At 47.4% G+C, this 27,073-nt stretch overlaps 2 protein-coding genes across 3 annotated transcripts in view; one reads left to right on the top strand and one right to left on the bottom strand.

The window, feature by feature from the left end:
• The window catches only part of LOC309376195 (transmembrane protein 229b-like), a 35,741-nt gene extending 30,431 nt beyond the window's left edge, over positions 1-5,310 (top strand). The window contains exon 2 of one of the 2 annotated variants that reach the window (XM_081922455.1): positions 4,631-5,310. In XM_081922455.1, coding sequence (XP_081778581.1) covers positions 4,631-5,129 — 499 coding nt within the window. In that variant the 3' untranslated portion in view covers positions 5,130-5,310. The remainder of the gene's footprint in view (positions 1-4,630) is intronic. The other variant, XM_081922456.1, reaches the window with a different exon arrangement.
• A 7,530-nt stretch (positions 5,311-12,840) lies between these two features.
• Positions 12,841-25,301, bottom strand: LOC309376120 (mRNA decay activator protein ZFP36L2-B-like). Its single transcript, XM_081922314.1, has 2 exons — positions 25,195-25,301; positions 12,841-15,679 (listed from the first exon to the last, which is right to left on the bottom strand). The coding sequence occupies exons 1-2, from the start codon at positions 25,246-25,248 to the stop codon at positions 14,822-14,824; spliced, it is 912 nt and encodes a 303-aa protein (XP_081778440.1). The 5' UTR covers positions 25,249-25,301; the 3' UTR covers positions 12,841-14,821.
• Positions 25,302-27,073: the final 1,772 nt, after the last annotated feature.

The raw sequence follows: 27,073 nt of genomic DNA, 5'->3' as shown, positions 1-27,073 counted from the left end.
ATCATTACAGCTGAAACCACACAATTTCTAAACCAACGTCATTCTAACATTCATTAATTTTACAATGTTTCCTAAGATAATCCTTAAATTTCTTCCAATCTTCTTCCGCCGTCTCTCTCCCCTGGTCTCGGATTCTGCCAGTCATTTCTGCCAGTCCCATGTAGTCTATTACCTTCATCTGCCATTCTTCCAAGGTGGGTAGATCTTGTGTCTTCCAATACTTTGCGATGAGTATTCTTGCTGCTGTTGTAGCATACATAAAGAATGTTCTATCCTTCTTTGGCACCAATTGGCCGGCCATGCCCAGGAGAAAGGCCTCTGGTTTCTTCAGGAAGGTATATTTAAATACCTTTTTCATTTCATTATATATCATTTCCGAGAAAGCCTTAATCTTTGGGCATGTCCACCAGAGGTGAAAGAATGTACCTTCAGTCTCTTTACATTTCCAGCATTTATTATCAGGCAAGTGGTAAATTTTTGCAAGCTTGACTGGGGTCATGTACCACCTATAAATCACTTTCATAATATTCTCTTTTAAGGCATTACATGCCGTAAATTTCATACCGGTGGTCCACAACTGTTCCCAGTCAGCAAACATAATGTTATGACCAATATCTTGTGCCCACTTGATCATAGCTGATTTAACCGTTTCATCCTGCGTATTCCATTTCAACAGCAAGTTATACATTCTTGACAAATTCTTAGTTTTGGGTTCTAACAATTCTGTTTCCAATTTTGATTTTTCCACCTGGAAGCCAATCTTCCTGTCCAACTTATAAGCTTCCATTATTTGATAATAATGAAGCCAGTCTCGCACTTTATCTTTTAATTTCTCGAAACTCTGCAATTTCAATTTATCCCCTTCTTGTTCCAGAATTTCCCAAGATTTCGGCCATTTGGACTCCATATTGAGTCTTTTCCCAGCCTTTGCCTCCATTGATCCAGCAAATTCCTTTTTTTAAAAAAAAATCCTATGTCCTTATGGAACCTCCAGGTCCATAGTCTATCTAGACCCCCAGGTTCTTTGGGGTATTCAGCCACTGTCAGAATTGAGCCATTGGCCATATCCTGCAGGACTGCTCTTATGTTCTTAGATCTGTGCATTCTGTTGGCTCATATATTGCACATTTTATGAGTGCTTGTATATTCACCTGCCTGCTTTTTTTTTATATACAGTGGTACTTTAGTTCTCAAACTGACCGTATTTATCCATGTATAAGACTAGGTTTCCTCCCAAAAAGATAATGTAAAAAATTAGGGGGCGCCTTATACACGAATATATCTCCCCCCATTTTCTTAAATCTGAGTCCCCCCAAATAGGGGGCATCTTATACATGGGGGGGAACCCGTGTATAAAAATATGGTAATCTGTTCCGCAAGTCCGTTCCAAAATCAAAGTGTTCCAAAACCAAGGCGCGCTTTCCCATAGAAAGTAATGCAAAATGGATTAATGCGTTCCAGACTTTTAAAAACAACCCCTAAAACAGCAATGTAACATGAATGTTACTATCTAACGAGACCATTGATCCATAAAATGACAGCAATAAACAATGCACTGTACTATAAAATAAGACAGTATTGTAGATGATAAAAATAAAATAAATTTTCTTACCCGCACTGATAATAGTCATTGTTTGGATGGGGGGCTTTTATCCATTTCTGCAGTCACACAATCAGTCAATCAGTAGCTGAACTGGGTTCCACACAGTCACAAAAACAAATTAACCAAAAAAGCCTCAAAAATAAAAACACAAAATAAAAAGCAAAAACAAAAGCGCCAAACTTAATCTGTTCCGGAAGTCCGTTTGACTTCTGAAATGTTTGAAAACCAAGGCGCGGCTTCTGATTGGTGCAGACGCCCCAGAAATAATAGCTGGCAGCCGCATCGGATGTTCAGCTTCCGAAAAACATTTGAAAATCGGAACACTTACTTCCGAGTTTTCGGAGTTTGAGAACCAAGGCATTTGAGAACCAAGGTACCACTGTACTGCATTGGACTGATGGCTGTAACGTATTTCCTTAAATAATTTTTCTAAGACCCCTGGCCCCTTAGCAATCACTGTCAGAACGTCTGAGGGCTTAACTCTGGCTCAGACGACCATCACTCGAAGATACAGTCATACCTCAGGATGAATACGCTTCAGCTTAAATATTTTCAGGTTGCGCTCCGTGGTGACCCGGAAGTAACGGAGTGTGTTACTTCCGGGTTTCGCCACTCGCACATGCGCAGATGCTCAAAATGATGTCACACGCATGCGCGGAAGCAGCGAAACGCGACCCGCGCACGCCGAGACGAGCAGTCTCGTCTTACATTTGCTTCAGGATGAGAACGGAATGGATCCTGTTCACATCCAGAGGTACCACTGTATTTTAAAGTGCAGGGGATCTACTAGGAAGCCAATCCTGACTAAATTTCAGGAGGAACTTCCTGATGGAAACAATAGTTACCGTATTTTTCGCCCTATAAGACGCACTTTTCCCCTTCCAAAAATGAAGGGGAAATCTGGGTGCGTCCTATGGGGTGAATGCAGGCTTTCGCTGAAGCGTGGAGAGTGAGAGGGGTCGGTGCGCACTGACCCCTCTCGCTCTCCAGGATTCAGGAAGACATCCGCAGCCTAGACAGCCCTGCGGGAGTTCCTGCAGGGCTGTCTAGGCTACGGATAACAGCCTGCTGCCCGGCGGGCGGGGCGCCCTGAAGCAGAGTGCCCTGCGCGCCGGACAGACATCCGCAGCGTGGGGAGCCCTGCAGGAGTTCCCCGCAGGGCTCCCCACGCTGCGGATAGCAGCCTGCTGCCTGGCGGGTGGGGCCCGCTGAAGCAGAGCGCCCCTCGCGCCGGGCAGACATCAGCCAGCCCCACAAGCTCGGGGGACAGCAGGGAGGTGCAGCGCCGCCATCCCGCTGTTCCTCGTCCTGGTTCGGTTTCCCCGACCTCCTTTGGGGGGGGGGGAAATAAAGGAATTTTTTCCCCCTTTATTTCCCCCCCCCCCAAAAAAACTAGGTGCGTCCTATGGGACGGAGTGTCCTATGGGACGGAAAATACGGTATTTGGCGAGGAACAGACTCCGTCGGAAAGCAGTGGACCCTCCTTCATTGGAGGTTGTTGGATGGTTACCTATCTGCGCTTCTTCTGCATTGATCCCCGCGTTGCAGGTTGGGGTTGGTCTAGTTGGCCCCTGGAGGTCCCCTCCCAATTCTTCATTTCCTTTTTATTATTATTATTCAAAGTTATAACAAGACATATTATCCAAAAACATGTCATCCTTGCTTCCCCCCCATTTTTCCTCCCTCCCCCCCCAAAAAAAACCCCACCCACCCCCCGACTTCCCTCAGTTCCAGTCTTTGGTTTCTCCAATAATGCTGTTTTCTGCATGTTACAAAGTTGTTTGGATCCTCAAACTGTTTAGCTGATTATTATCAGTAAAAAAATTGTGAATGTTTATTCAAAACCTGCCAAGGAGTCCAGTTCGCTTTGTTGCGTCTTCAGATACTTTGTAAAGGGTTCCCATTCATCCATAAAGTCACAGTTATCCTTCTCCCGTAGCTTATATGTCAGTTTTGCCAGTTCTGCATAGTCCATCAATTTTTCTTGCCAGGATTCTTTAGTTGGGGCTTCTTCAGTCTTCCATCCTTGTGCTGCCAGAACTCTCGCGGCCGTTGTCGCATACATGAAGATGTTTTTCTTTTTTTTCTTTTCTTTTTTAAAAATAATATTTATTGAGGTTTTGAAAGATTACAAAAATAAAGAAAAAAAAAAAGAACAAAAAAGAAGAAAAAACAATTTAAAAAAGACATATCAACCCTTCCATAACTTATCTTTCATTTGCTTGTTTCCTTGACCTCCTCACACCTCCCTTTTTTGTATTCTAGTTCAATTAACTATTTCAGCAAATAGTTTCCATCTTTGTTTCTATCCTAATAATTTATCTTAATATAATGCGACTTTACATTCTCACCAATTAACAATCTATTTTTACTTAACCCTTTATAACATTTCTGCTAAAACCACGTAACTTCATTCCAACATCCTTCTCAATTTTGCAATGTTTCTGTAAATAAACTTTAAATTTCTTCCAATCTTCTTCCACCGACTCTTCTCCCTGGTCTCGGATTCTGCCAGTCATTTCCGCCAGTTCCATGTAGTCCATCACCTTCATCTGCCATTCTTCCCGGGTGGGTAGATCTTGTGTCTTCCAATACTTTGCGATAAGTATTCTTGCTGCTCTTGCTGCATACATAAAGAAAGTTCTATCCTTCTTTGGCACCAATTGGCCGACCATGCCCAGGAGAAAGGCCTCTGGTTTCTTCTCACTATGAATTTGTAAAGTCCCAAACTCTGCAAACTACAGTGGTACCTCTGGATCCGTTCTGGAGGCCCGTTCGCAACATGAAAAGAACGCAACCCGCAGTGGCGCGTCTGCGCACACGCGGATTGCGATTCGCCGCTGCCGCGCATGCGCGTGACATCGTTTTGCGCTTCTGGGTTTTGCGCTTTCCGCCAGTTACATGTAGTCCATCACCTTCATCTGCCATTCTTCCCGGGTGGGACATGAAGATGTTTTCCAACTTTTTGGGCAATTCTTCATTTCCACCAACCTCTGCCTGACGAGCCCCATCTCTTCTTGCGCGCAGGTCGCGGCCAGCCATGGCGACGGCCCCCGAGCCCCTGAACCCGTTGTGCCGAGCGTACCTCTACGCCTTCCACGGCTACCTCTTGGAAATCCTGTTCACGGCCGTCATCTCGGGCGAGGACTGGGCCTTCGGCGGGGCCACCACCTTGCTATCTTTCTTCGTCTACGGGACCTGTGGACTGGCCTTGGAGCGCATCTACCTCTGGCTGCGCAACGACTGCTGCCTCCTGACTCGCTGCCTCCTCTACAGCCTCTGCATCTACCTGTGGCAGTTCTCGACGGGCTACGCCCTCCGCTGTTTCGGCGCCTGCCCCTGGGACTTCAGCGAGTTCCGCTACAGCTTCATGGGGATCGTGGCCCTAGAGCACAGCCTCATCTGGTTCGTGGGATCCCTCCTGCTGGAGAAGTGGGTCCTGGCCAACGTGTTGAGGCTCCGGTTGGACGAGCCCTGGAAAGCCAAACCTCGTCCCATGCCCAAATTTGTGCTGAAGGACGACTGACCTCCAGCTGGTTTTAAGGAGGAGTAGAAAAGAGTGAGGGTCTGGGTGGTGGGACTCCGTCCTCTTCCTCTTGGACCTATAATCCTCTTTTAAATCCATCTAACAGATGGAGGTTGAATCCTGACAAGACAGAAGTACTATTTTGGGGGGACAGGAGGCGGGTGGGTGTGGGGGACTCCTTGGTCCTGAATGGGGCGACTGTGTCCCTGAAGGACTAGGTGCGCAGCCTGGGAGTCATTATGGGCTCATGGCTGTCCATGGAGGCGCAGGTCCATTCTGTGTCCAGGGCAGCTGTCTACCAGTGCCATCTGGTACGCAGGATGAGACCCTACCTGCCTGCGGACTGTCTTGCCAGAGTGGTGCATGCTCTGGTTATCTCCCGCTTGGACTACTGCCATGCGCTCTATGTGGGGCTACCTTTGAAGGTGACCCGGAAACTGCAACTAATCCAGAATGTGGCAGCTAGACTGGGGACTGGGAGCGGCTGCCGAGACCACATAAAACCGGTCTTGAAAGACCTACATTGGCTCCCAGGACTTTCCAAGCACAATTCAAGGTGTTGGTGTTGACCTTGAAAGCCCTAAACAGCCTCAAAGGCACAGTATACCTGAAGGAGCATCTCCACCCCCATCGTTCTGCCCAGACACTGAGGTCCAGCTCCGAGGGCCTTCTGGCGGTTCCCTCCCTGCGAGAAGCCAAGTTACAGGGAACCAGGCAGAGGGCCTTCTCGGTAGTGGCACCCACCCTGTGGAACGCCCTCCCACCAGATGTCAAAGACAAGAACAACTACCAGACTTTTAGAAGACATCTGAAGGCAGCCCTGTTTGGGGAAGCTTTTGATGTTTGATGCATTACTGTATTTTAATATTTTGTTGGAAGTCACCCAGAGTGGCTGAGGAAGCCCAGCCAGATGGGCGGAGTATAAATAATAAATTATTATTATATTATTATCTAGGTTGGTGGCCATCACTGTTTCCTGTGGCAGTGAGTTCCACAGGAACTACGCGCTGCATCTGGTTGGCCGCTGTGAGGATGCTGGACTAGATGGACCAATCCAGGAGCCTCTTCTTAGAACTGTAGAGTTGCAAGGGACCGCGAGGGTCATCTAGACCAACCCCCTGCAAGGCAGGAGTCTTTCACTCAACGTGGAGCTCGAACCCACAACCCGGGGACTAAGAGTCTCATGGGCAACTGACCAAGTTCTTATGCTCTTAACTTTCACCGAGGGAGCGATGCAAAGGGTTCACAGGGCGATCTGAACCACGTCTACTCAGAAGTCAGCCCTGCCGATTTCACTCACAGGTAAGTAGGTTCAGGATTGCAGATGATGTGTGAAAGGAACCTTTTTTTAATGTGCTGGGGAACTTCGCTGAACTCCTTGGGAGTAAGAAGAAGGATCCGGACCATGGGAAAGAACATTGCTGGATTATATAGCAGCGTATCAAATGTGGACACACTGTTTAAATTCCATTTACAACTAACTAACTGCATCAATTCTACGGTGATCAGCCTTCTTTATGGTCCAGCTCTCACGTCCATACATTACTACTGGGAAAACCATGGCTTCTTCTTGGGAGAAAAGCTATGACAAACCTAGACAGCATCTTCAAAAGCAGAGACGTCACCTTACCGACAAAGGTCTGTATAGTTCAAGCTATGGTTTTCCCAATCAATTAGTCGTGTCCGACTCTTCATGACCCCTGGACCAGAGCACACCAGGCACTCCTGTCTTCCACTGCCTCCCGCAGTTTGGTCAGACTCATGCTGGTAGCTTCGAGAACACTGTCCCGCCATCTCGTCCTCCGTCGTCCGCTTCTCCTTGTGCCCTCCATCTTTCCCAACATCAGAGTCTTTTCCAGGGAGTCTTCTCTTCTCATGAGGTGGCCAAAGTCTTGGAGCCTCAGCTTCACGATCTGTCCTTCCAGTGAGCACTCAGGGCTGATTTCCTTCAGAATGGAGAGGTTGGATCTCCTTGCAGTCCATGGGACTCTCAAGAGTCTCCTCCAGCAGCAGAATTCAAAAGCATCCGTTCTTCAGTAATCAGCCTTCTTGATGGTCCAGCTCTCACTTCCATACTTCACTACTGGGAAAACCAGAGCTTGAACTATACGGACCTTTGTTCGCAAGGTGATGTCTCTACTTTTTAAGATGCTGTCTAGGTTTGTCATTGCTTTTCTCCCAAGAAGCAGGGGTCTTTGAATTTCGTGACTGCTGTCACCATCTGCAGTGGTCATGGAGCCCAAGAAGGTAAAATCTCTCACTGCCTCAATTTCTTCCCCTTCTATTTGCCAGGAGGTGATGGGACCAGTGGCCACGATCTTTGGGGTTTTTTTATGTTGAGCTTCAGAAGCGTGTAGTCTTGCAAATTAAAAGAGAGAAAACTTGTGTATGCACACCTCCGGTTCCTGAACACACACCATCGCAAGCCTGAGTTCAAGGCCTGCAGCTCAGATGCAACCCCCCTGCCCGCTTTCGGCGTTTAAAGAAGCGCAAGAGTAAAAAGGACAAGCTGTCATTATAATACCTGCTGTCAGGCTGATGTTAGCTTCAGAGTCACAGCCCTTAAAGCAGCCCTAAAGCCCATTTCTCCCTTCAAAGAATTCTGGGCACTCTAGGGCAGGGGTGTCAAACTCAAATTCATCGGGGGCCACATCAGCAGTTTGGTCACCCTCAAACGGCCGGTTGTATCTGTAGGACTATGTGTCCACTCTTTATTATCATTAATTATTGTCACTGCATTCAATTATTACTGTGACATTTTGGGGTTATTTGATTATAGTTTATGGTCCCTATACCACTGTAAAGTGACACGGAAGTGGTCAGTACAGTGGTGCCCCGCAAGACGAACGCCTCGCAAGACGGAAAACCCGCTAGACGAAAGGGTTTTCCGTTTTGGAGGCGCTTCGCAAAACGAATTTCCCTATGGGCTTGCTTCGCAAGACGAAAAAATCTTGCGAGTTCCCGCGGTTTTTTTCTGCTTTCCCCCCCTTTTCCTAAGCCGCTAAGCCACTTAACAGCTGATCCGCTGATAAGCCGCTTAACAGCTGATCGCTAGAAGCCGCTAGACCGCTAATAGCGCTAATCCGCTAAGCTGTCAATGGGCTTGCTTCGCAAGACAAAAAAACCGCTAGACGAAGAGAATCGCGGAACGGATTCTTTTCATCTTGCGAGGCACCATTGTATATCCAAAGTTTACTGCTCAGACTTTTAAGCAGAATAATAAGCAGACCCCCCCCAATAAGCAGACCCCCCTCCCACCCCCAAATACATCATATGTACTTACAGTACAGGAGAGAAGGGTGCAGGCAGCCGTTGGATCTGTCACATCACAGGATGGCATGCGCTCAATATAAAAACAAGTGGAGGGTTCCTGAATGCATGTAAAGTGGAGGTTTCCTGTGTAGAACGGCCGGCGCCGCTAGAGGGCAGACGTTCTCTGGCCTGTAGGCTGCCACGCATGCGCTGAAGAGGCGGCTTTCTTGTGTCAAAAAAAGAAGCGAGAATAAAAGGTGAAGGCTGGCGGCCGGCGGCGGCTACACCGGCCACATGACAAGGTCTGGCGGGTCGGATTCGGCCCGCGGACCTTGTGTTTGACACCCGTGCTCTAGGGTGTTTTTTAAAAGAGTGTCTGGGAATTGTAGTTCTGTGAGAGGTGAACTACAGGGCCCATGGGGAGAAGGCGCTCCAAATGTCATTTAATAATAATAATAATAATAATAATAATAATAATAATAATAATAATAATTTTTATTTATACCTAGCCCTTCCCGGTTCAAAAAACCGGGCTCAGCAAATTTTAAACACTTAATTGTAAAAGCAGCATAAAATACAGTAGAAAAACATGAATAACAATAAAATTCAAAATTCAGAAATCAAATTAGGGGAAATAAGCATTAGATAATCCCCAGGGCTAGCTGGCTGAATTGGTCCTACTTGGGCCAGCGAGGAGGCCAGGGGAGAATTATCTGTGGGGTCTCAGAGCGGGTGATCTTCATAAAAGGGGAAGGGGAGGGAAGAAAAGGGAAATAAAAGATCAGGCTGAATTCAAATTAAAGTCCTGGTGGAACAACTCTGTCTTACAGGTCCTGCGGAAAGAAATCCTGAAGGGCCCTGGTCTCATGAGACAGAGCATTCCACCAGGTGGGAGCCACCACTGAGAAGGCCCTGGCCCTGGTGGAGGATAGTCTGGCTTCCTTAGGGCCCGGGACCTCTAAACTATGGATATTCATGGACCTTAAGGTCCTCTGCAGGGCAGACCAGTTTAAAGGTTTAGGTGTGTGTACCCAGCTCCAGTCAACTTTCCGGTAACCCAGTTAAGAAAGAAGATCAAGGAAAGGGTGTGGACGCTTTGGTTTTGCAAACAGGATCTGCAACAGCTTGGAAAGACGTGGGCGGTGCGTGCAATTGTTGCAACATGCCTATTTTGGGAGAGGGAAAAGTCTATATTAGGATGAGGAGTGGGCTATTGACGGAGAGATGTTCTAGCTAGCAGCCGTCGATGCCCCTCTCCTCCAAAAAATTGTCCTTTTAAAGCCCTCCAAGTTCATGGCCACCATCAAAAGATCAACATTTTTGCGATAATAATAATAATTTAATAATATTTTATTATTTATACCCTGCCCATCTGGCTGGGTTTCCCCAGCCATTCTGGGCAGCTTCCCACAAAATATTAAAAATACAAGAAGGGAAATGATAGGAAATGCCATTTTAACCTTCTCGCCAACAACTCAGAATGAATGCTCAACTTCAGGAAAACCAGAGACCTGCACTACTGTAGGCTAATCTTTTAGCAGTTAAGGTGCAAGTTTCCCATGACATCCGGGGTCCAAATGGATGACCTTGAGGGGTCCCTACTGCTTGTTAACAGTCCCAGGGACGGATTTAGGTTTGATTATGCCCTAACCTACTGAAGGGACGCGGGTGGTGCTGTGGGTTAAACCACAGAGCCTAGGACTTGCCGATCAGAAGGTCGACGGTTCAATCCCCGCAATGGGGTGAGCTCCCGTTGCTCGGTCCCTGCTCCTGCCAACCTAGCAGTTCGAAAGCACGTCAGAGTGCAAGTAGATAAATAGGTACCACTCTGGCAGGAAGGTAAACGATGTTTCTGTGCACTGCTCTGGTTCGCCAGAAGCGGCTTACTCCTGCTGGCCACATGACCTGGAAGCTGTACGCCGGCTCCCTCGGCCAGTAAAGCGAGAAGAGCGCCGCAACCCCAGAGTCGTCCACGACTGGACCTAATGGTCAGGGGTCCCTTTACCTTTAACCTACTGAAGATAATGGGGCCCTTTATATATGTCCAGCTGTCCTTAGACAACAACAAATTGCCGTAGTTTTTTGTGTTGAATATATGCTATATGGTAACTTATGGACCTAATAGTTATCTTGAGCCATTTGCACATGCAGAATGTGGGCACCCTATATATAGAAAGGAGCAAACCAGTGATATTTTAGGCAGCAGGCGAGCAGGCGAGGCCCATGACTTACATCATAGGAGCCTACACCACACAAAACACGGTTGTGTTTTTTATTTTATTTGTTTTTTATCTTATATTTTGTACACCCAGTTTTTTTTCCCTTTAATTTTTTTGGGGGCCCCCAAGAGAGTGGGGCCCTGAGCTAGAGCTTGTTTAGCTTATATGTACATCTGGCACTGAACAGTCCTCACGCAAACAGATCTCTTAGAAATAATAAATAAAAATAAAAATAATTTATTATTTATACCCCACCCATCTGGCCAGGCTTCCCCAGCCACTCTGGGCAGCTTCCAACAAAATATTAAAATACAGTAATGCATCAAACATTAAACGCTCCCCTAAAGTAGTAGCGTTTTATTTTTCATCTCTGGGATAGCAGTGAGTGCCGGCGATTCAGCCCTGCTTACAGGGATCAATAGTCTAGGGTGAGGGTGTTTTAGGGTGGGTCAATTTGTTGAACCCCTCCTCTCCCAGGCTGCCTGTGGGGCTTTTGTGATCTGGGGCCATTCCCATAAGGCTGTGCACTTTTGTGGGGGCAGAAAGGCGAGCCGGGGTGTGTGGGGGGGGTGGTTTTGAGAATCTCTGGGCATCCCGACCTCATAGGGGACTGCAATTCTTCCTTTATAAATAAAATAAAATAAGCACGCCTTTTGTTCTCGCAAGAAAGGGGGAGGCAGGGCAAGAAGATGGATCGCTGGGAAAACTCGCTGCAAAGCCCCGAACATCTGTTATGGATTCAAAGAAGCAGCTGGCGAGGCCTGGAGAAAATGCACAAAAAGATTTTGCAGTGTGGCTGGAGGCAAAAAAAGAGAGGGTTATTTTTGGGGAGGCTTCCACAAATTCAACGCAGGTGAGATCTTGCCTTGCACAAGACCCGACCCTGGCAGGCTTGGATTTGATCGAAGAATGTTGATGCTTCTTAATTCGTTATCATTTACATTTCCATCCTGCCTTTAAGCTTAGCCCAGGCTCAAGGCGTCTTTGCAAATAAAGACCGTAAAATGCAGCTTAAAAAAGAAGAAAAGCTAAAAACTTGGAAAACATTTTATCCATGTACGTGGAGCTCAAAGTTCACCCACATTTAAGTCTGCCTGAGCCCCCTAGTAGGTTCTAGCAGGTTCAGAGTGAGTTTTTTATTTTTTAAAAAAAATCAAGACGAGAGAGTTTAAAATTAGACAGACTTTATTATGACAGGATCAAACCGGAAACGCAGACGCATCCATGTTAAAAGTCGTTCTGATTAACACAGAAACCCGTTAACGAAAGGGGAAGACAACTCTATAAATAAAAAGACACAAAAACAATAACTTAATACTGAATATTCCCCCGACACACACCAAATTAAGGCAGACGTTGGCTTTTTCAATTTTTAAAGTTAGCAGATAAACTAAGAACTTTTTATGCACTTCTATAAAAAGGAGAAAAAAATAACATTTGGTTCCAAATATCAGAAATAACGTTCATATATTTTTTTTAAAAAAGGATGCAATAAATAGCTTACAATATATTAAGGATTCAGGGTGGAGCTTTGCCAATTCCGAGGTTCTCTGTCCCGGATTCCCACTCCCTGGAGACAGTTTATCCCCTGATATGCTTTCTCCATACACAGAACTTGTGTAGGTAGGAATCGCCCGCAATCTCAGGCAACACAATGTGTTCCTGTGCTCCACACATCAAACATTCCTTGGAAGAATGAGCTGCAAAACCAGCACGAGATTAAGGATTGTTTTCCGGGGCACAAAAATATTAGCTCGGTTATGAGAGGTGCAATTCGCCCACCAAGCTCCTGAAAAAAATTATGAGAACCCTCACTCATGCACAAATAGAGATTGAAAGGGAATTCGAGAACGGAAACCCTTCCTTTCCTCCTGTTCTATGCAAAATAATCCGAACCTGCAAAATTCCCCCTTATATTTTAAAGGAAAAAAAGAAGTCGTCGTCGTCCCTGTGGGGGAAATACCACACTTTCTTCAAAAAAACTGAAGAGAATATCTTTTTTTAAAACACACACACAAACAAACAAACTTGGGGGCTAATCCTGTCCCCACTACAGAAGCATTATTGTGAAGGGCACAGGTGGTCTGGCTCTTTAAGAAGACCGGCTGTGCAATAAGGGGATGAGAGAATTAATGCAGGAGACAGACAACGACCCCCCCTCCCCGTCTCTCCCCCCCTCAATCTTGGAGACTTGAAGGCGGTTTCAAAAGACGGATTTTAGCAGTTTTTAGCAGGGCTTTGCCGTTTGCATCGGGGGCGATGGCGTAAAGGGGAACACTCTCAACCAATTTTTGAGTCTGCAGACACTGTTTTCTAGATCTTTTTTATCAGGTAACGCGCCAGAGACCCGGGCATGAGCCCAAAAAACCAGTGTTGTGTTGGCATACTAGTGCGACTGAGAGTTTCCAAGCAAGCCACACTCTTGCCCTGGAAAGAAGAATGCGAAGGGCTGCTGTTTCCGTTGCAAAAACCGGAGGGCCAACCCAAGACGCAATCTGGGGTCCCTCCAGATGTTTGGGACAGCATCTTCCATCAGACCCTGCAAGGGCTGATGGGAAAATCCCAGTTGCAGTTGGCACCGCCCAGCGGCCTCCATCCTAGGACCCAACTCATCATCTTCCCAACCTGCTCTGCAAAAATGAATAAATTAAGAAGCACTTGGGTGTTTGGCCTGAGAAAATGCGAAACCCGCCGTTAATACAATCTCTTCTCCACACCCACCCCGCCTTCTTCCTCACCCAGCAGCCATTCAGAAATATCCAACATTCTTTCCTCTGAGCACCCAAATTTGTGGAGAGAGTTCGGATTCGAATGCGTTGCCGCTCCCTTAAAAATTAAAAAATGCTTTTGGCCTGTGGTCAGTTTTCAAGGTTTTCTCCCACCCCCTCAGTAAAGAGAGAGAGAGAGAGAGAGAGAGAGAGAGAGAGAGAGAGAGAGAGAGAGAGAAATCTTGGCAGGCGAATATTTGTCAGTTTAAGTTTTTCGTTCTGTCAGTTTCGTCCTCCAGCTTTTCTGCCCGTAGTCAGAAAGTTCTTGGCTTTCCATTTTTGCATGCTGCTAGATTCTCAGCTGAAACAACACAGTAAAGGAAAGCCCTTTGCTTAAGGCTTTTTTGGGGGGTGGAGCAACCACCAAAATTAAGGTTTTCCATATTGCAACAACAAAAAGACAAAAAGCACGGGTAGCTGCAAATTCGTCGGCCTCTTCTCGCATGGAGACAGGAGTCAACATTCAGGGTCGTATCCAATGCTAGCGCTACACAGAGTAGACCAACTGGAGATAAGGAACACGGCCGACTTAGGTCCCTGAATGCTAGTGGGTCTACTCTGTGTAGGATTTGGTTGACTACATTCCAACGGTATCGAAATAAAGTTCTGCAAATCTTTTGGAGTCAGAAACAGAACCCAATAATTCACGGGTCACAATATATGTTTTTTGCCAAGGCCCTAAGCCAGATTTCCCCAACATGGTGCCCACGCCAGAGCTTTTGGACTACAACTCCCAGCCAGGTGCAAGGATGACTACGGATAATGGGAGTCGTAGTCTAAAATATGAGCACCAAGTTGACCCTGAGAAAATGTGAGTAGCCCGGCGGAAATAACATCCTCCTGGATTCCACAAAAAATCTCGCCACGTTCCATGGAGTCGGCTTTGCTCCAGACTTCCCACATGTCCCTGGCTACTCTCTGTGAAACTATCGCAGCAAGCAGAGCGTCGTCTGTTCTGGTGGTTCCACGTCCTTCTCACTCTGCATATAATTTCCTCTATCCCTCCCTCAAGCAGAGAAAACCAGCGATATAGCGCAGAAGTTGTTCATCTCAGTCCATTGCTTGAGAAACGTCAGGTTTTTTATATTAAAAAAAAAAAATCAAATCATCGACAGCATAAAAAAAGAGTCTTCCTAAACAACTCGGGATATCTAGAGAAACCAGACCATTTTTAAGAGCGCTGGAAGTGGTCTGAGAAGGACACACCTCTCGCCCCCCCAACAGCATAGAAAAACACACACTGTTGCCTCTGGATAAACAGGTTGATGAGGTTTTTGAATCGATGCGGAAACCTAGCAAACCTGTTTAAGCAGAGGCAAAAAGTCAGGTGGGCGTCCACACACAAAGAGCAGGGGTTCCTAGTTGCCTCCAGCATTCTCTGGGTGCGGACAAGGGAAATCTTGCATCTTTCTCTCCATGCCTCAGTTTCTCCTCCCAACCTCGAAACGCCCCTTCAGTCGTCGGAGACAGAGATTTGGCTGAAGATGGGCAGCCGGCGGCCCAGCGGGCCCAACCCCGGGGATTCTGACCCACTGCTGCCCCCCGAACTCCCGGAGTCTTCCTGGTCAGAGAGGGAGTCGGCGGAAAGGCTTTTCTGCAGCGTCAGTAGGGCCGGGAAGCCAAAGGGGCACGGCAGGGACCCCTGAGCGGCCCTGGCAGTACGGAGGGGGCAGGCGAGAGTCGGCTGGCTCAGGGCGTCATGAGGGAAGGAGGTCTCCGGAAGGCGGGGGTCGGCAGTGGGGCAGTGGCGGGTTGGTGCCCGCGGGGGCGGCACGCGGCGCTCCTCTGCATTGTGGATGAAGTGGCAGCGTGCGCCGTAGGGGCAGATGCCCGAGGTGTGGAAGGTGCGGCAAGGCTCCGTCTTGTACTTGGGGTGTCGGCTGAGCCCCCGCAGCTCGGCCGCGCCGTGGGCAAACTGGCACTTGGCCCCGTACTTGCAGACGCCACTCTCCTCAAAGGTGCGGCACAGCTCCGTCTTGTAGCGGGACGAGGGCGGCTTGGCGTCGCCGCGGCAGCAACCTTCGATCAGGCTGGTCGAGCGGTCCGCTCGGAAGGGGATGCGCTGGAGGGAGGTGGGCGGCAGCTCAGAGTCCCGGCCCCACAGCTGCTGGAGGGGCCACGCTGGGTCGCTCGGACCAGCCGCGGCCACGTGGGGAGCGACAGTGTCAGCCGAGTGCAGCGCACAGCTGGTTCCCTCGAAGCTGGAAGCCGAGAGGGTGACAGGGCAGGCGGAGAAGGTGCGCTGGAAGCGGAGGAAACGTCTGGCATCTGGGCTGTTGTCGTCCTCATTCAGGTTCAGGCTCAGGAACGTCTACGAAGGAGGGAATTGGGGGAATATTATGAGAATTGAATTGATCAGTCGCTGGTTTTTTTGGCCACAGGCAACTCAAAGCGATGTACAGAAAAATGGAAAACCCAAACATAACTTACTGCATTTTTCGCTCCATAAGACGCACTTTTTTCTTCCTAAAAGTAAGGGGAAATGTCTATGCATCTTATGGAGCGAATGTGTGGTCCCTGGAGCCGAATTGCCCAGGGACGAAAAGCAGATTGTGCTTCCCTTTTTTTGAAAGAGGGAAGGGGGTGTTGAAATGAAGCCGCCGATCGTTTGCCGACTGGAGAGAGATAAGAGACGCTAGAGATAAAGGAGGCTGCCTGGGAGGGTGGAGGTAAAGACAGCAAACTTGCAAAGGGGGGGAAACAGGAAGACTAAAGCAATAAGGAGAGGAATTAGAAGAAAAGGAGGAGCAAAAAACTGCTCCAGCTAAGGAAAAGACACTAAGGCAAACAAGAGGGAAGGGAGTGTTGAAAGGAAACAGCTGATCGGTGGGATCGGAAGAGGGATAAGGGACTGGCAAGGGCTGCCAGGGAGGGGAGGAGGTAAAAGCCCATGGATCCTCAGGATTTTTGCATTGGGTCACCCCAAATTCACCATCAGATCACATAGCATGTCCATGGCTACAGCCTGCACCAAAAAATTCATGCATCCACTGTTGCGTGGGGCTGCAATGGTGCAAAAACGTAGTTACAAAGCACAGATCCACATGGATCGTCAGGATTTTTGCATTGGGCGAGCCCAAACTCACCGTCAAATCACATGTCTGTGGCCACAGCTTGAACCACAAAAATCATACATCCACGGTTTCGTTCAGAATATTTTTTTTCTTGTTTTCCTCCTCTAAAAACTAGGTGCGTCTTATAGTCAGGTGGGTCTTATGGGGCGAAAGATACAGTACAGTGGTACCTCAGGCTACATACGCTTCAGGTTACAGACTCCGCTAACGCAGAAATAGTGCTTCAGGTTAAGAACTTTGCTTCAGGATGAGAACAGAAATTGTGCTCCGGCGGCGCGGCGCAGCGGCAGGCCCCATTAGCTAAAGTGGTGCTTCAGGTTAAGAACGGACCTCCAGAACGAATTAAGTACTTAACCCGAGGTACCACTGTACATTAAAGGCAGGGGAGAGAGAGAATAATAGAATTCTAGAGCTGGAAGGGACCTCAAGGGTCATCTAGCCCAACCCCCTGCAATGCAGGAATCAAGACATCCCACTCACTCTAAAAGGCCATAGATGGTAAAAGCCACAGACCTGGTTAAAAAGGAAGGTTTTCACCTGGCAGCTGAAGATATGTAATGAAGGCATCAGGCTAGACTGGGGAGAGCTAAACCCAAGTCAACGGAGTAATGCAGCAGCAAAAAAGGCGAATGCAGAATCCGAGACCAGGGAAGAGAGACGGCGGAAGAAGATTGGAAGAAATTTAAGGATTATCTTAGGAAACATTACAAAATTAATGAATGTTAGAATGACGTTGGTTTAGAAATTAAGTGGTTTTCAGCTGCAATGATTAAGTAAAAAGAAAAGAAAGGCTAAAAATTAAATAAAAGTTAAGGGAGAGGATTTGCTGAACAAATAATTAGAAACTGGAATGCAGAAAGGGGAGGTATGAGGAGGTCGGGGAAGTAAGTTATAAGAAAATAAGGGATGGAAATTATACTTGTTTTTGTTTGTGTTTTGTTTGTATTATTGTTTTGTTTTTATATAACTTTTGAAACTTCAATAAATATCTTTTTTTTTAAAAAAAAGGCGAATGCTATTCTGGGCTGCATCAACAGAAGTCCAGATCGAGGGACGTAATAATCCCTCTCTATTCTGCCTTGGTCAGAACACATCTGGACTCCTGTGTCCAGTTCCGGGCTCCGGAATTTAAGGAGGACGTTGACAAGCTGGAAGGCGTGCAAAGGAGGGCGACCAAGATGACCAGAGGTCTGTAAACCAAGCCTTATGAGGAATGGTTGAAGGAGTTGGGTATGATAATAAATAAATAAATAAATAAATATAATAATAATAATAATAATAATAATAATAATAATAATAATAATAACAATAATGTATTATTTATACCCCACCCACCAGACTGGGTTTCCCAAGCCACTCTGGGCGGCTCCCAAACGAATATTAAAAACACAATACATGGCAGGACCTGCCAAGGAAATTTATTTATGTATGCTGCAATAGCAGCACGAGTCTTGATAGCACAAGGTTGGAAGAATGAGGAAATAAATGCCGACGAACGAACAGTGGCAAGAGAAATTGATGAATTATGCAGAACTGGCCCAACTGACTTACAAATTGCGAGACGAGGACAACCCGTGACTTCAAGGAAGAATGGGAGCTTTTTACAAACTAACTAAAAAGACAACAAAATGAACTGGACTCCTTGGCAGGTTTTGAATAAACATACACAAATTTATTGGTTGATAACGTGATGGATAGATATGTAAGGATATGTACAATTTTATAATATGCGGAGAAATATGTGAAGAGAAATCAGGAAGAGGAGCTGAGGGAAGTCTGGGAGGGAGGGGAAAATAAAGTATGTGATTATATGGTTTGATAATTTGTTATGTGGAAATTGATCAATAAAAATATTAAAAATAAAAAACACAATACAGTATTAAACATTAAAAACTTCCCTAAACAGGGCTGCCTTCAGATGTCTTTTAAAAGTAAAATAGTTGCTTATTGCCTTGACATCTGAAGGGAGCGTGTCCCACAAAACGGGCGCCACCACCGAGAAGGCCCTCTGCCTGGTTCCCTGTAACCTCACTTCTTGCAGCGAGGGAACCGCCAGAAGGCCCTCAGCACCGGATCTCAGTGTTCGGGCTGAATGATGGGGGTGGAGACGCTCCTTGAGATATATACTGGACTGAGGCCATTTAGGGCTTTAAAGGTCAGCACCAACACTTTGAATTGTGCTCGCAAACATACTGATTACCCTGGAAAAGAGGAGACCAAGAGGAGTTATGACGGCAATCTTCAAACATCTCAAGGGCCATCACATGAAAGAGGGAACAAGCTTGTTTTCTCCCGCTCCGGAGGGTAGGACTCGAACCCATGGCTTCAAGTTACAAGAAAGGAGATTAATACTAAACACTCGGAAAAACTTTCTGACAGTAAGAGCTGTGGAGCAGTCTCCCTCGTGAGATTGGACTCTCCTTCGTTGGAGGTTTTTAAGCAGAGGATGGAAGGCCATCTGTCATGGATGCTTGAGCTGAGATTCCTGCATTGCAGGGGGTTGGACTAGATGTCCCTTGGGGTCCCTTCCAACCCCACATTTCTACGATTCTATAATTCCATGCAAGTCCCTGATGCAACTACGACTTCCACACTTCTCTGCAGGCAAAGAATTCTCCCGTTCTCAACGCTTGACCTCCAGGGACCCAGGGCTGCTCTCTTGCGCCAAGTGACACCGAGGAGGAAGCAATTTGCCAGCCGGCCAGTCCTCCCCGTGGGCTAATTGTTTTGAGCTGCGCAATCCGGCGACGTCTAAGCCCAAGCCAGCCGCTCTGAGCCCTCCCTGGGTTTTCCCCACGAGGGGCAAGCTGGTAGCCGCACTCTCCCTCTGCAAATCCCTCGGACGGAGGCAACTCGCCCCAGAGGATGCTATTAACTAAATGGATCTCCATCTGGTCGCTGGGCGGATGACACCTGCCTGGCCCAGCGCTTGTGGAGGGCACCCAGGGAAGGAGCCTTGAAATCAAGGGGGAGGAATGCGAGACCCTCCAAATATTGACGGACTTAAGATCCCATTGTTCACGACAACCAGTGTGGCCACGGGGAAGCAGAGGCATCTTAATGTTTTGCTCCCTGGCAGTGTTCGAAATAGCCCAGGTAGAGGTCTAATAATAATAATAATAATAATAATAATAATAATTTATTTACTCCCCAGCCACTATGGGCAGCCTCCAACCGAATATTAAAAACAATACAGCATCAGACATTAAACAGGGCTGCCTTCAGTTGTCTTTTAAAAGTAAAATAGTTGTTTATTGGCTTGACATCTGGTGGGAGGGCGTTCCACAGGGCGGGCGCCACCACCAAGAAGGCCCTCTGCAACTACTGGTCTTCCGGCAGTTCCCTCACTGTGAGAAGCGAAGATACAGGGAGCCAGGCAGAGGGCCTTCTTGGTAGTGGCACCCTTGCTTCAGAAGTCAAGGAGATAAAGAACTACACAACATTTAGAAGGCATCTGAAGGCAGTCCTGTATCGGGAGGTTTTTAACGCTTGGTTTTTCTACTGTTTTTAGAAATGCTGTAAGCCGCCCAGAGTGACTGGGTTAACCAGCCAGATGGGCAGGGTATAAATAATAAACTTATTAGTAGTAGTAGTAGTAGTAGTAGTAGTAGTAGTAGTAAAGGGACCCCTGACCATCAGGTCCAGTCGTGGCCGACTCTGGGGATGCGCGCTCATCTCGCTTTACTGGCTGAGAGCCGGCGTACACCTTCCTGGTCATGTGTCCAGCATGACTAAGCCGCTTCTGGCGAACCAGAGCAGCGCACGGAAACGCCGTTTACCTTCCCGCTGGAGCGGTGCCTATTTATCTACTTGCACTTGGACGTGCTTTCGAACTGCTAGGTGGGCGGGAGCAGGGACTGAGCGACGGGAGCTCACTCCGTTGCGGGGATTCAAACTGCCGACCTAGAGATTGGTGTGAACGGAAGCAGAATTGCTGGGCGCACTGTGTGTTGTGTCTGGGGTGTGTGTGTGTGTGTGTTGGTGTACCAGCCCAGCCCAGCCCTCACCCAAAGCAACCCTCTAGATAAACAATTTGCTTGCTTACTGCATTAGGAGGTTTTGGTCATCCCCAAAATGGCGTTCCTGTGCCTCTCTCACAAGACTAGAACATTGGACGATTCGGGACAGATAAAAGGAAGCCCTTCTTGACTCAGCTAGGGGACGCAGATAGTGCTGTGGGTTAAACCACCGAGCCTAGGGCTTGCCGATCAGAAGGTCGGCGGTCCCTTTACCTTTACCTTCTTGGCTCAGCACATAGTTAAACTATGGAACTCCTTGCCACAAGGGAATGGGATGGTCACCAAATTGAATGGCTCTAGAAGAGGATTAAAGGAGGAGAGGGCTGTTGAAGGCAGTAATGCTTCTGGGTACCAGCTGCTGAAAGCCGCAGGAGGGGAGATTTGCTCTCGCACTCAGGTCCTGCCTGCGCGTTTCCCACAGTGGGCATCTGGTTGGCCACTGTGAGAACAGGAGGCTAGACTAGACGGGCCATTGGCTTGATCTGTCAGCCCAGCTCTTCTGATGTTCTTATGGAACCTCCAGGTGCAGAGGCAGTCTATCCAGATTCCTATAGTTGCCCTAGGAAACTGAGAGAACAGGATGCTGGACTAGACTCCCTGGTCCTGAATGGGGCAACTGTGCCCCTGAAGGACCAGATGCGCAGCCTGGGAGTCATTCTGGACTCACGGCTGTCCATGGAGGCACAGGTCCATTCTGTGTCCAGGGCAGCTGTTTATCAGCTCCATCTGGTACGCAGGATGAGACCCTCCCTACCCACAGACTGTCTGGCCAGAGTGATGCATGCTCTGGTTATCTCCCGCTTGGACTACTGCAATGCGCTCTACGTGGGGCTCCCTTTGAAGGTGATCCATAAACTACAACTAATCTAGAATGCGGCAGCTAGACTGGTGACTGGGAGCGGCCGCCAAGACCATATAACACCAGTCTTGAAAGACCTACATTGGCTCCCATTATGTTTCTGAGCACAATTCAAAGTGTTGGTGCTGACCTTTCAAGCCCTAAACGGCCTCAAAGGCCCAGTATACCTGAAGGAGCATCTCCACCCCCATCGTTCTGCCCGGACACTGAGGTCCAGCTCGGAGGGCCTTCTGGCAGTTCCCTCACTGCAAGAAGTGAGGTTACAGGAAACCAGACAGAGGGCCTTCTCGGCGGTGGCACCCGCCCTGTGGACACCCTCCCACCAGATGTCAAAGAGAAAAACAACTACCAGACATTTAAGGCAGTTTAGGGAAACTTGTAACGTTTGATGCATTACTGTATTTTAATATTCTGTTGGAAGCCGCCCAGAGTGGCTGGGGAAGCCCAGCCAGATGGGCGGGGTATAAATAATAAATTATTATTATTATTTAGATGGGCTGTTGCCGTGATCCAGCAGAGTTCTCCTTTGGGATTTCTCTCTGCATGGACGAAACTCAGCTCCTTACTCTTTTTGCACCTTATTGGGGGACAAGTGCCCGCGCGGCATGTGAAATGCTTTGCCCGTGAGGCAGACATCGCCCTGCTCTGTCCAGCAGGTACCAGCCTCCACCGCAAGTACCTCCAGATGCCCCTAAGATGCAAATCCTGCTCTGAATAGTGGCTTTTATCCCACAAGGGAGGACCATATGCTACAGGTCAATACTTGGGTTGCCAGGGAAACAGACAGGGCATTGGGAACAAAAGTCTCACCACAATGGCTCCCTAGAGTCACCGCCAATTGTGATGGAAATTTCCACACTCTGAATACCATCACATGCAAACACCTCCAGCCCAACCTGCCCCAACCCTCGAGGCCAAACCACAAACCCTTCCTTCCTATGCTGCTAATATTTCCTGTACGTTAAGAACTCTTGATTAGGCACAAGATAAATGGTGTGTTTGGGGGTTGTTGTTTTTTACTTTGCTTCTCTCTCTCTCATTGCAACGCGGACATTGTTTTGTATACAACATTAGCAGCAATGCCCTGACCGACTGAAGCATAGCTGTCAACTTTCCCCCTTTTTTAAATGTGAAATTCCATCATTCCGAATAGGATTTCTCGCGAGAAAAGGGGAAAGTTGACAGCTTTGAACCAAACACTTCCAAACCTGCAGCCAGGAGTTCTAACGCGGCAGACCCCAACATTTTACAGTTGCAGGGCCCACCTTTAATGCATATTTGGGGGCCAATTTCTCAGTCTTTTACCATATATTTGCACGGTTGTAGGGCTGCTGGAGAATTGCACCTTGGATCAGGCCGTGACCCAGGAAGGGGTCCCGACCCACCAGTTGCAGACCATTGTCCAATACTTGCATGCATCCATAACCTCTTTATTTCTGCACGCAGATCAAGGACTAGGTGGGGCATTGATGTCCCAAAGGGTCTCCAATTCTGGCAGGCTCAGAGGGGCTCTTACACCTTTACTTAGATGCTGCTCTTTAGGGAAACTGTTAACTAACTTGGAAGAACTTGCTAGGTTCTTATTTTTCCTAAACACACAAAATTATACATGCAGCAGCATTCAGTATTTGGTTCTAAGCAGGAAACTGTCAGTATATGGAAACATCACCGCTGCAGACAGCCAGTTTGTTGACATCACATGATGTGCTTATCTTTGGGAAAGAAGAATTTCCCAGGATGTTCACAGGCTGGATAAGTCTTTGTGAAGAGTGTAACTTGAAACCTTCTGACTGCGCATGTTCAGGAAGTTTGTCGGACTTGCTGGAAGAACTGAACTGAAAGGACGTGTTTTTCTCTAGTGCTGTAATGTCAGAAATAAACATCATGTAAATAGATTTCTGACTTATTTTCTTTCCCCTGCGGAAGCAGGAGGAGGGAGGGGTTGTGCATTTTGCCCATGCTTGGGAAAATGTCGCCTATCAAGATCTCCCTGGTCTGTCCGAGATATCAGCCAGAGGAGGTTACCGGTAAGCAACTCCGAGGACAGTGAGAGGGGCCAGCCTCTATGGAGGGGGCTTGCAAACCAACAGAAACAAGATTGATGTTGAACCCCTGAGAGTTCCCCATCTCTACCTTACAAACAACCCTGTAAGGTAGGCCAGCACGATTACCCAATGGGCAAGAACCAGGAGGGGGAATCTCTGTGTCCAAGGCCTTCCGGCATGTTCACAGCAGACGCTATACGCAAACAGAGAACCTCTCTGGATATCTAACTGTGCACCCTGACCTGGGACTCAGCACCACACAACAAAGCAGGATGCTGCCCCAGTTCACATGCGGTCAGGCACCATAGCCAACATGGCACCCTCCAGCAGCAAGGGCTTCTGGGATATGAAGTCCAGGCACAGCGTGACGTCCACAAGACCCCCGGTGCATCTCCATTTTGCAGGCAATGTGCAGAATCTCTCCCTCCCTTTCGTGGGGCAAAGTCTCCTTCACCTTTGCAGGAAGGAAGCATAATCTAAAAGCAGACCTCGATTCGAATTCAGGGCCCCAACGGAACAGAGACATACCGCCTGGGGCTCAGCCAAGGCTCAAATTATGGGGAGGTAGGGAGCCCTTACCAAAACTCAAAAACTCCCCATTTAACACCCAGACACTGCTTTATACACACCCCATAATTTCTTTAAAGCAAGGCCCCTCTGCCACCCTCCCTCCGTGGTGGAAATGCCAGGGATCTGGTCCCAGGTTCATCGACTATCGGAATTTGAAATGCTGGAATCAAGTTCATACATTTTGCTGAATTATTTGAACTAAATAGTTTTCATCAAGAGTCTGAATAAACTATTTATTACTGTATATGAGTTTTATCGCGTTATTATCTTCCTCAGTGGGGCGTGCAAAACTGCTATTCTGAATAATGTTTTTTTATTATAGGGTAGAGGGTACATGGGATGAGTTTATGGAACCCAAGCAGGCAGTGGCCCCCAAAAAGTTTGGGAACAAAAAAACCACACAAATCAGACTGCAACACACGTCGGCTTTCTGAACAGCTGAGCAGGCTCATCCAAACAAACGTTTTTAGTAGGCACCTCCCCCCCCCAAAATAGAGGACAGCGAAGGCGCCTGCTTGATTATCAAGAGGCAGGGAGTTCCAAAGGGAACCTTGCAAATGGGATGCTGAAAGAGGGGAGAGAGAGAATGTGAGTCAGGAGGAGAAGAGGGTTTGATGAAGAACAACAGGTGGACAGAAAAGAACTGCTGCAAAAAATCCCCTCCGTATAAAGGCCCAAAGCGAGGGGTCTGTTTTTTCAGTGGTGCCTGCCCTCTGCAAGGAGGAAGTCTCTCCAGAGGAGAGCGGATTCCTTCGAAGCACATAACAGATCGTGATGGGATCCAGTGATCCAGAAAGGTCGCTCCATGCACCAAGCAAGTCAGGAGAAAGACTTTTGGGGTATCCTTGCATTCTTAGACAACGCTGAGTGACGTCTGGACCTGTTGATCTGGCCCAGTAATCGGAAGTTTTATTTTATTTTATTTTTTGCAAGCGAAGTTACAGCTGGGGAGGGAAAGAGCTTGCTGCAGTTTCCTTAAAACACTTTGATAGCTTCCACAAAAATAGGGGCAAAACAAAACAACAAAACAAAACACTGTTTTAAATGAGTTTTCAGAGTACTCCCTGCCTCCCCCCCCTATTTTTAACTACCAAGGTTTCTGGTAGCTAAAAAAAAGGGGTAGTGAGTTTGCAGACGCTTAAGCAACACGAGGAAGTTGCAAGGCTGAAAATAAACCGGCAGAAATGCGCTTTGCCAGAACTTCTGGGAAAGTCCAGCAGTTCAGACCAACTCCAGCATCCTACAAAAACACACCTTACCTTGCAGAGAGCATCATCCAGCTCCTGGAAAGGACTCAGGAAATACGAGGGCATCTTCTCCTCCAGGAAGCGTCTGGCTCTTAAAAAAAATCGCCCACCCTCCTCCCCGCCAGGGAGAACCGATTAAAACCAAGAAAGCCCTGAAGCGGCTCTTTTAAAAGCCTCCTGCCTCCCATCTCAGATTTGGGGGGGGGGGGGGAGCCACGCCTCCTGGTCCAGAATGGGCGGGGCATAGGCGGGGAGGGCGGGGAAGTCCCGGGCAAGGAGGGGGCTAACAATTTGGTGGGATGGAGGGATGGAAAGGGAGGGGGGCGAGAAAAGGAACAGGATGGAGAGGGAGGAAGGAATACCTGTGGAAGGTTTTTTTGCCCAAGAGCAGCAAAGCACCTGGGCTCCTTAACTGGAGCTGCGCTTTTCAATGAAAGGAAGAGGTGCAGGCTTCAGAGCTATGCAGAACTCTTGGTGCTGCAGAAATGGGTTTTCTTTTTCTTCTTCTTCTTCTTCTTCTTCTTCTTCTTCTTCTTCTTCTTCTTCTTCTTCTTCTTCTTCTTCTTCTTCTTCTTCGGTGATCTCTTGTAGCCAAGTAAGATTGTCTTCCATAAACACGGTTTTAAAAGTGAGTCCGTAAGTGACTGTGGAGGCCAATTCTGGACCCACACGTCCTTCCACAGGGGGGACATTGGTTCCCGGGTGGGAGTTGATCCCGGTGTGGATTTGCCATGCGTGCCTTCCTCTTGGCATGTTTCTCCCTTGCGTCCTGAGTTTGAGTGTCTTCAAAGCCCATGACACCTTTGGTAAAGGCTGTTCTCCAACTGGAGCGCTCACAGGCCAGTGTTTCCCAATTGTTGGTGTTTATACTACATTTTTAAAAACATTTGCCTTGAGACAGTCTTTCAACTTCTTTAAACCAGCATTAGGCTTCCATTTTTAAGTTCGGAATAGAGTACAGTGGTACCTCAGGTTACATGCGCTTCAGGTTACATATGCTTCAGGTTACAGACTCCGCAGGTTACAGTTCTCCTGTCTTCCCAAGTGATGTGTAAAAGTTTCCAGAGACACCGTTGATGGAATCTTTTGAGGAGTTGGAGATGGTGTGTATAAGTGGTCCATATTTCACATGCTTGCAGTAAGGTTGGTAGTACAATAGCTTTGTAAAGAAGCATTTTGGTTTTTCTGCAAATGTCTCAGTCCTCAAACACTCTGCAAGGAAAGAAACAATTATCTGACTTTTAGAAGACATCTGAAGGCAGCCCTGTGTAGGGAAGTTTTTAAGGTTTGATATTTTATCGTGTTTTTAATATTCTGTTGGGAGCCGCCCAGAGTAGCTGGGGAAACCCAGTCAGATGGGCGGGGTATAAATATATTATTATTATTATTATTATTATTATTAGATGTAAATGCAATCAGTGCAATCAATCGATAACCAATGAATAAATCTTGAGGACAAACAGATTGCTGAAATCACCTACACTCTGGTTGCTGGTTTTACCCTAGCTCTGTACAGTGGTACCTCGGGATGCGAACGGGATCTGTTCCGAAGCCCCACTCACATCCCGAAGCAAACGTAACCTGTGTCCGCGCATCTGCGCATCCGTGGGTCACGTTTCGGCGCTTCTTTTTTTAAAAAAAGATTTTTATTAAAGTTTCAAAAATTATATAAAAACAAAACAAAACAATAATACAAACAGACAAAAGTAAAAACAAGTATAATTTCAATCCCTTATTTTCTTATAACTTACTTCCCCGACTTCCTCATAACTCCCCTTTCTGTATTCCAGTTTCTAATTTATTAATTCAGCAAATCCTTTCCCTTAATTTTCATTTAATTTTTGGCTTTTCTTTTCTTTTTACTTATCCATTACAGCTGGAAACCACGTAA

This window comes from Podarcis melisellensis (assembly GCF_964234715.1).
Source record: "Podarcis melisellensis genome assembly, chromosome: 8".
In the NCBI taxonomy this organism is placed as follows: Eukaryota; Metazoa; Chordata; class Lepidosauria; order Squamata; family Lacertidae; genus Podarcis; species Podarcis melisellensis.
Note: the sequence above shows the minus strand (reverse complement) of the source record. Positions and strands in the feature narration are given on the sequence as shown.

Coding starts and splice junctions, on each gene's coding strand:
- LOC309376120 (XM_081922314.1), bottom strand. CDS start 25,248: ATGCCCTCGTATTTCCTGAGTCCTTTCCAGGAGCTGGATGATGCTCTC. Junction 15,680..25,194: donor TGGATGATGCTCTCTGCAAG/GTAAGGTGTGTT, acceptor CCTCCTTCGTAG/ACGTTCCTGAGCCTGAACCT.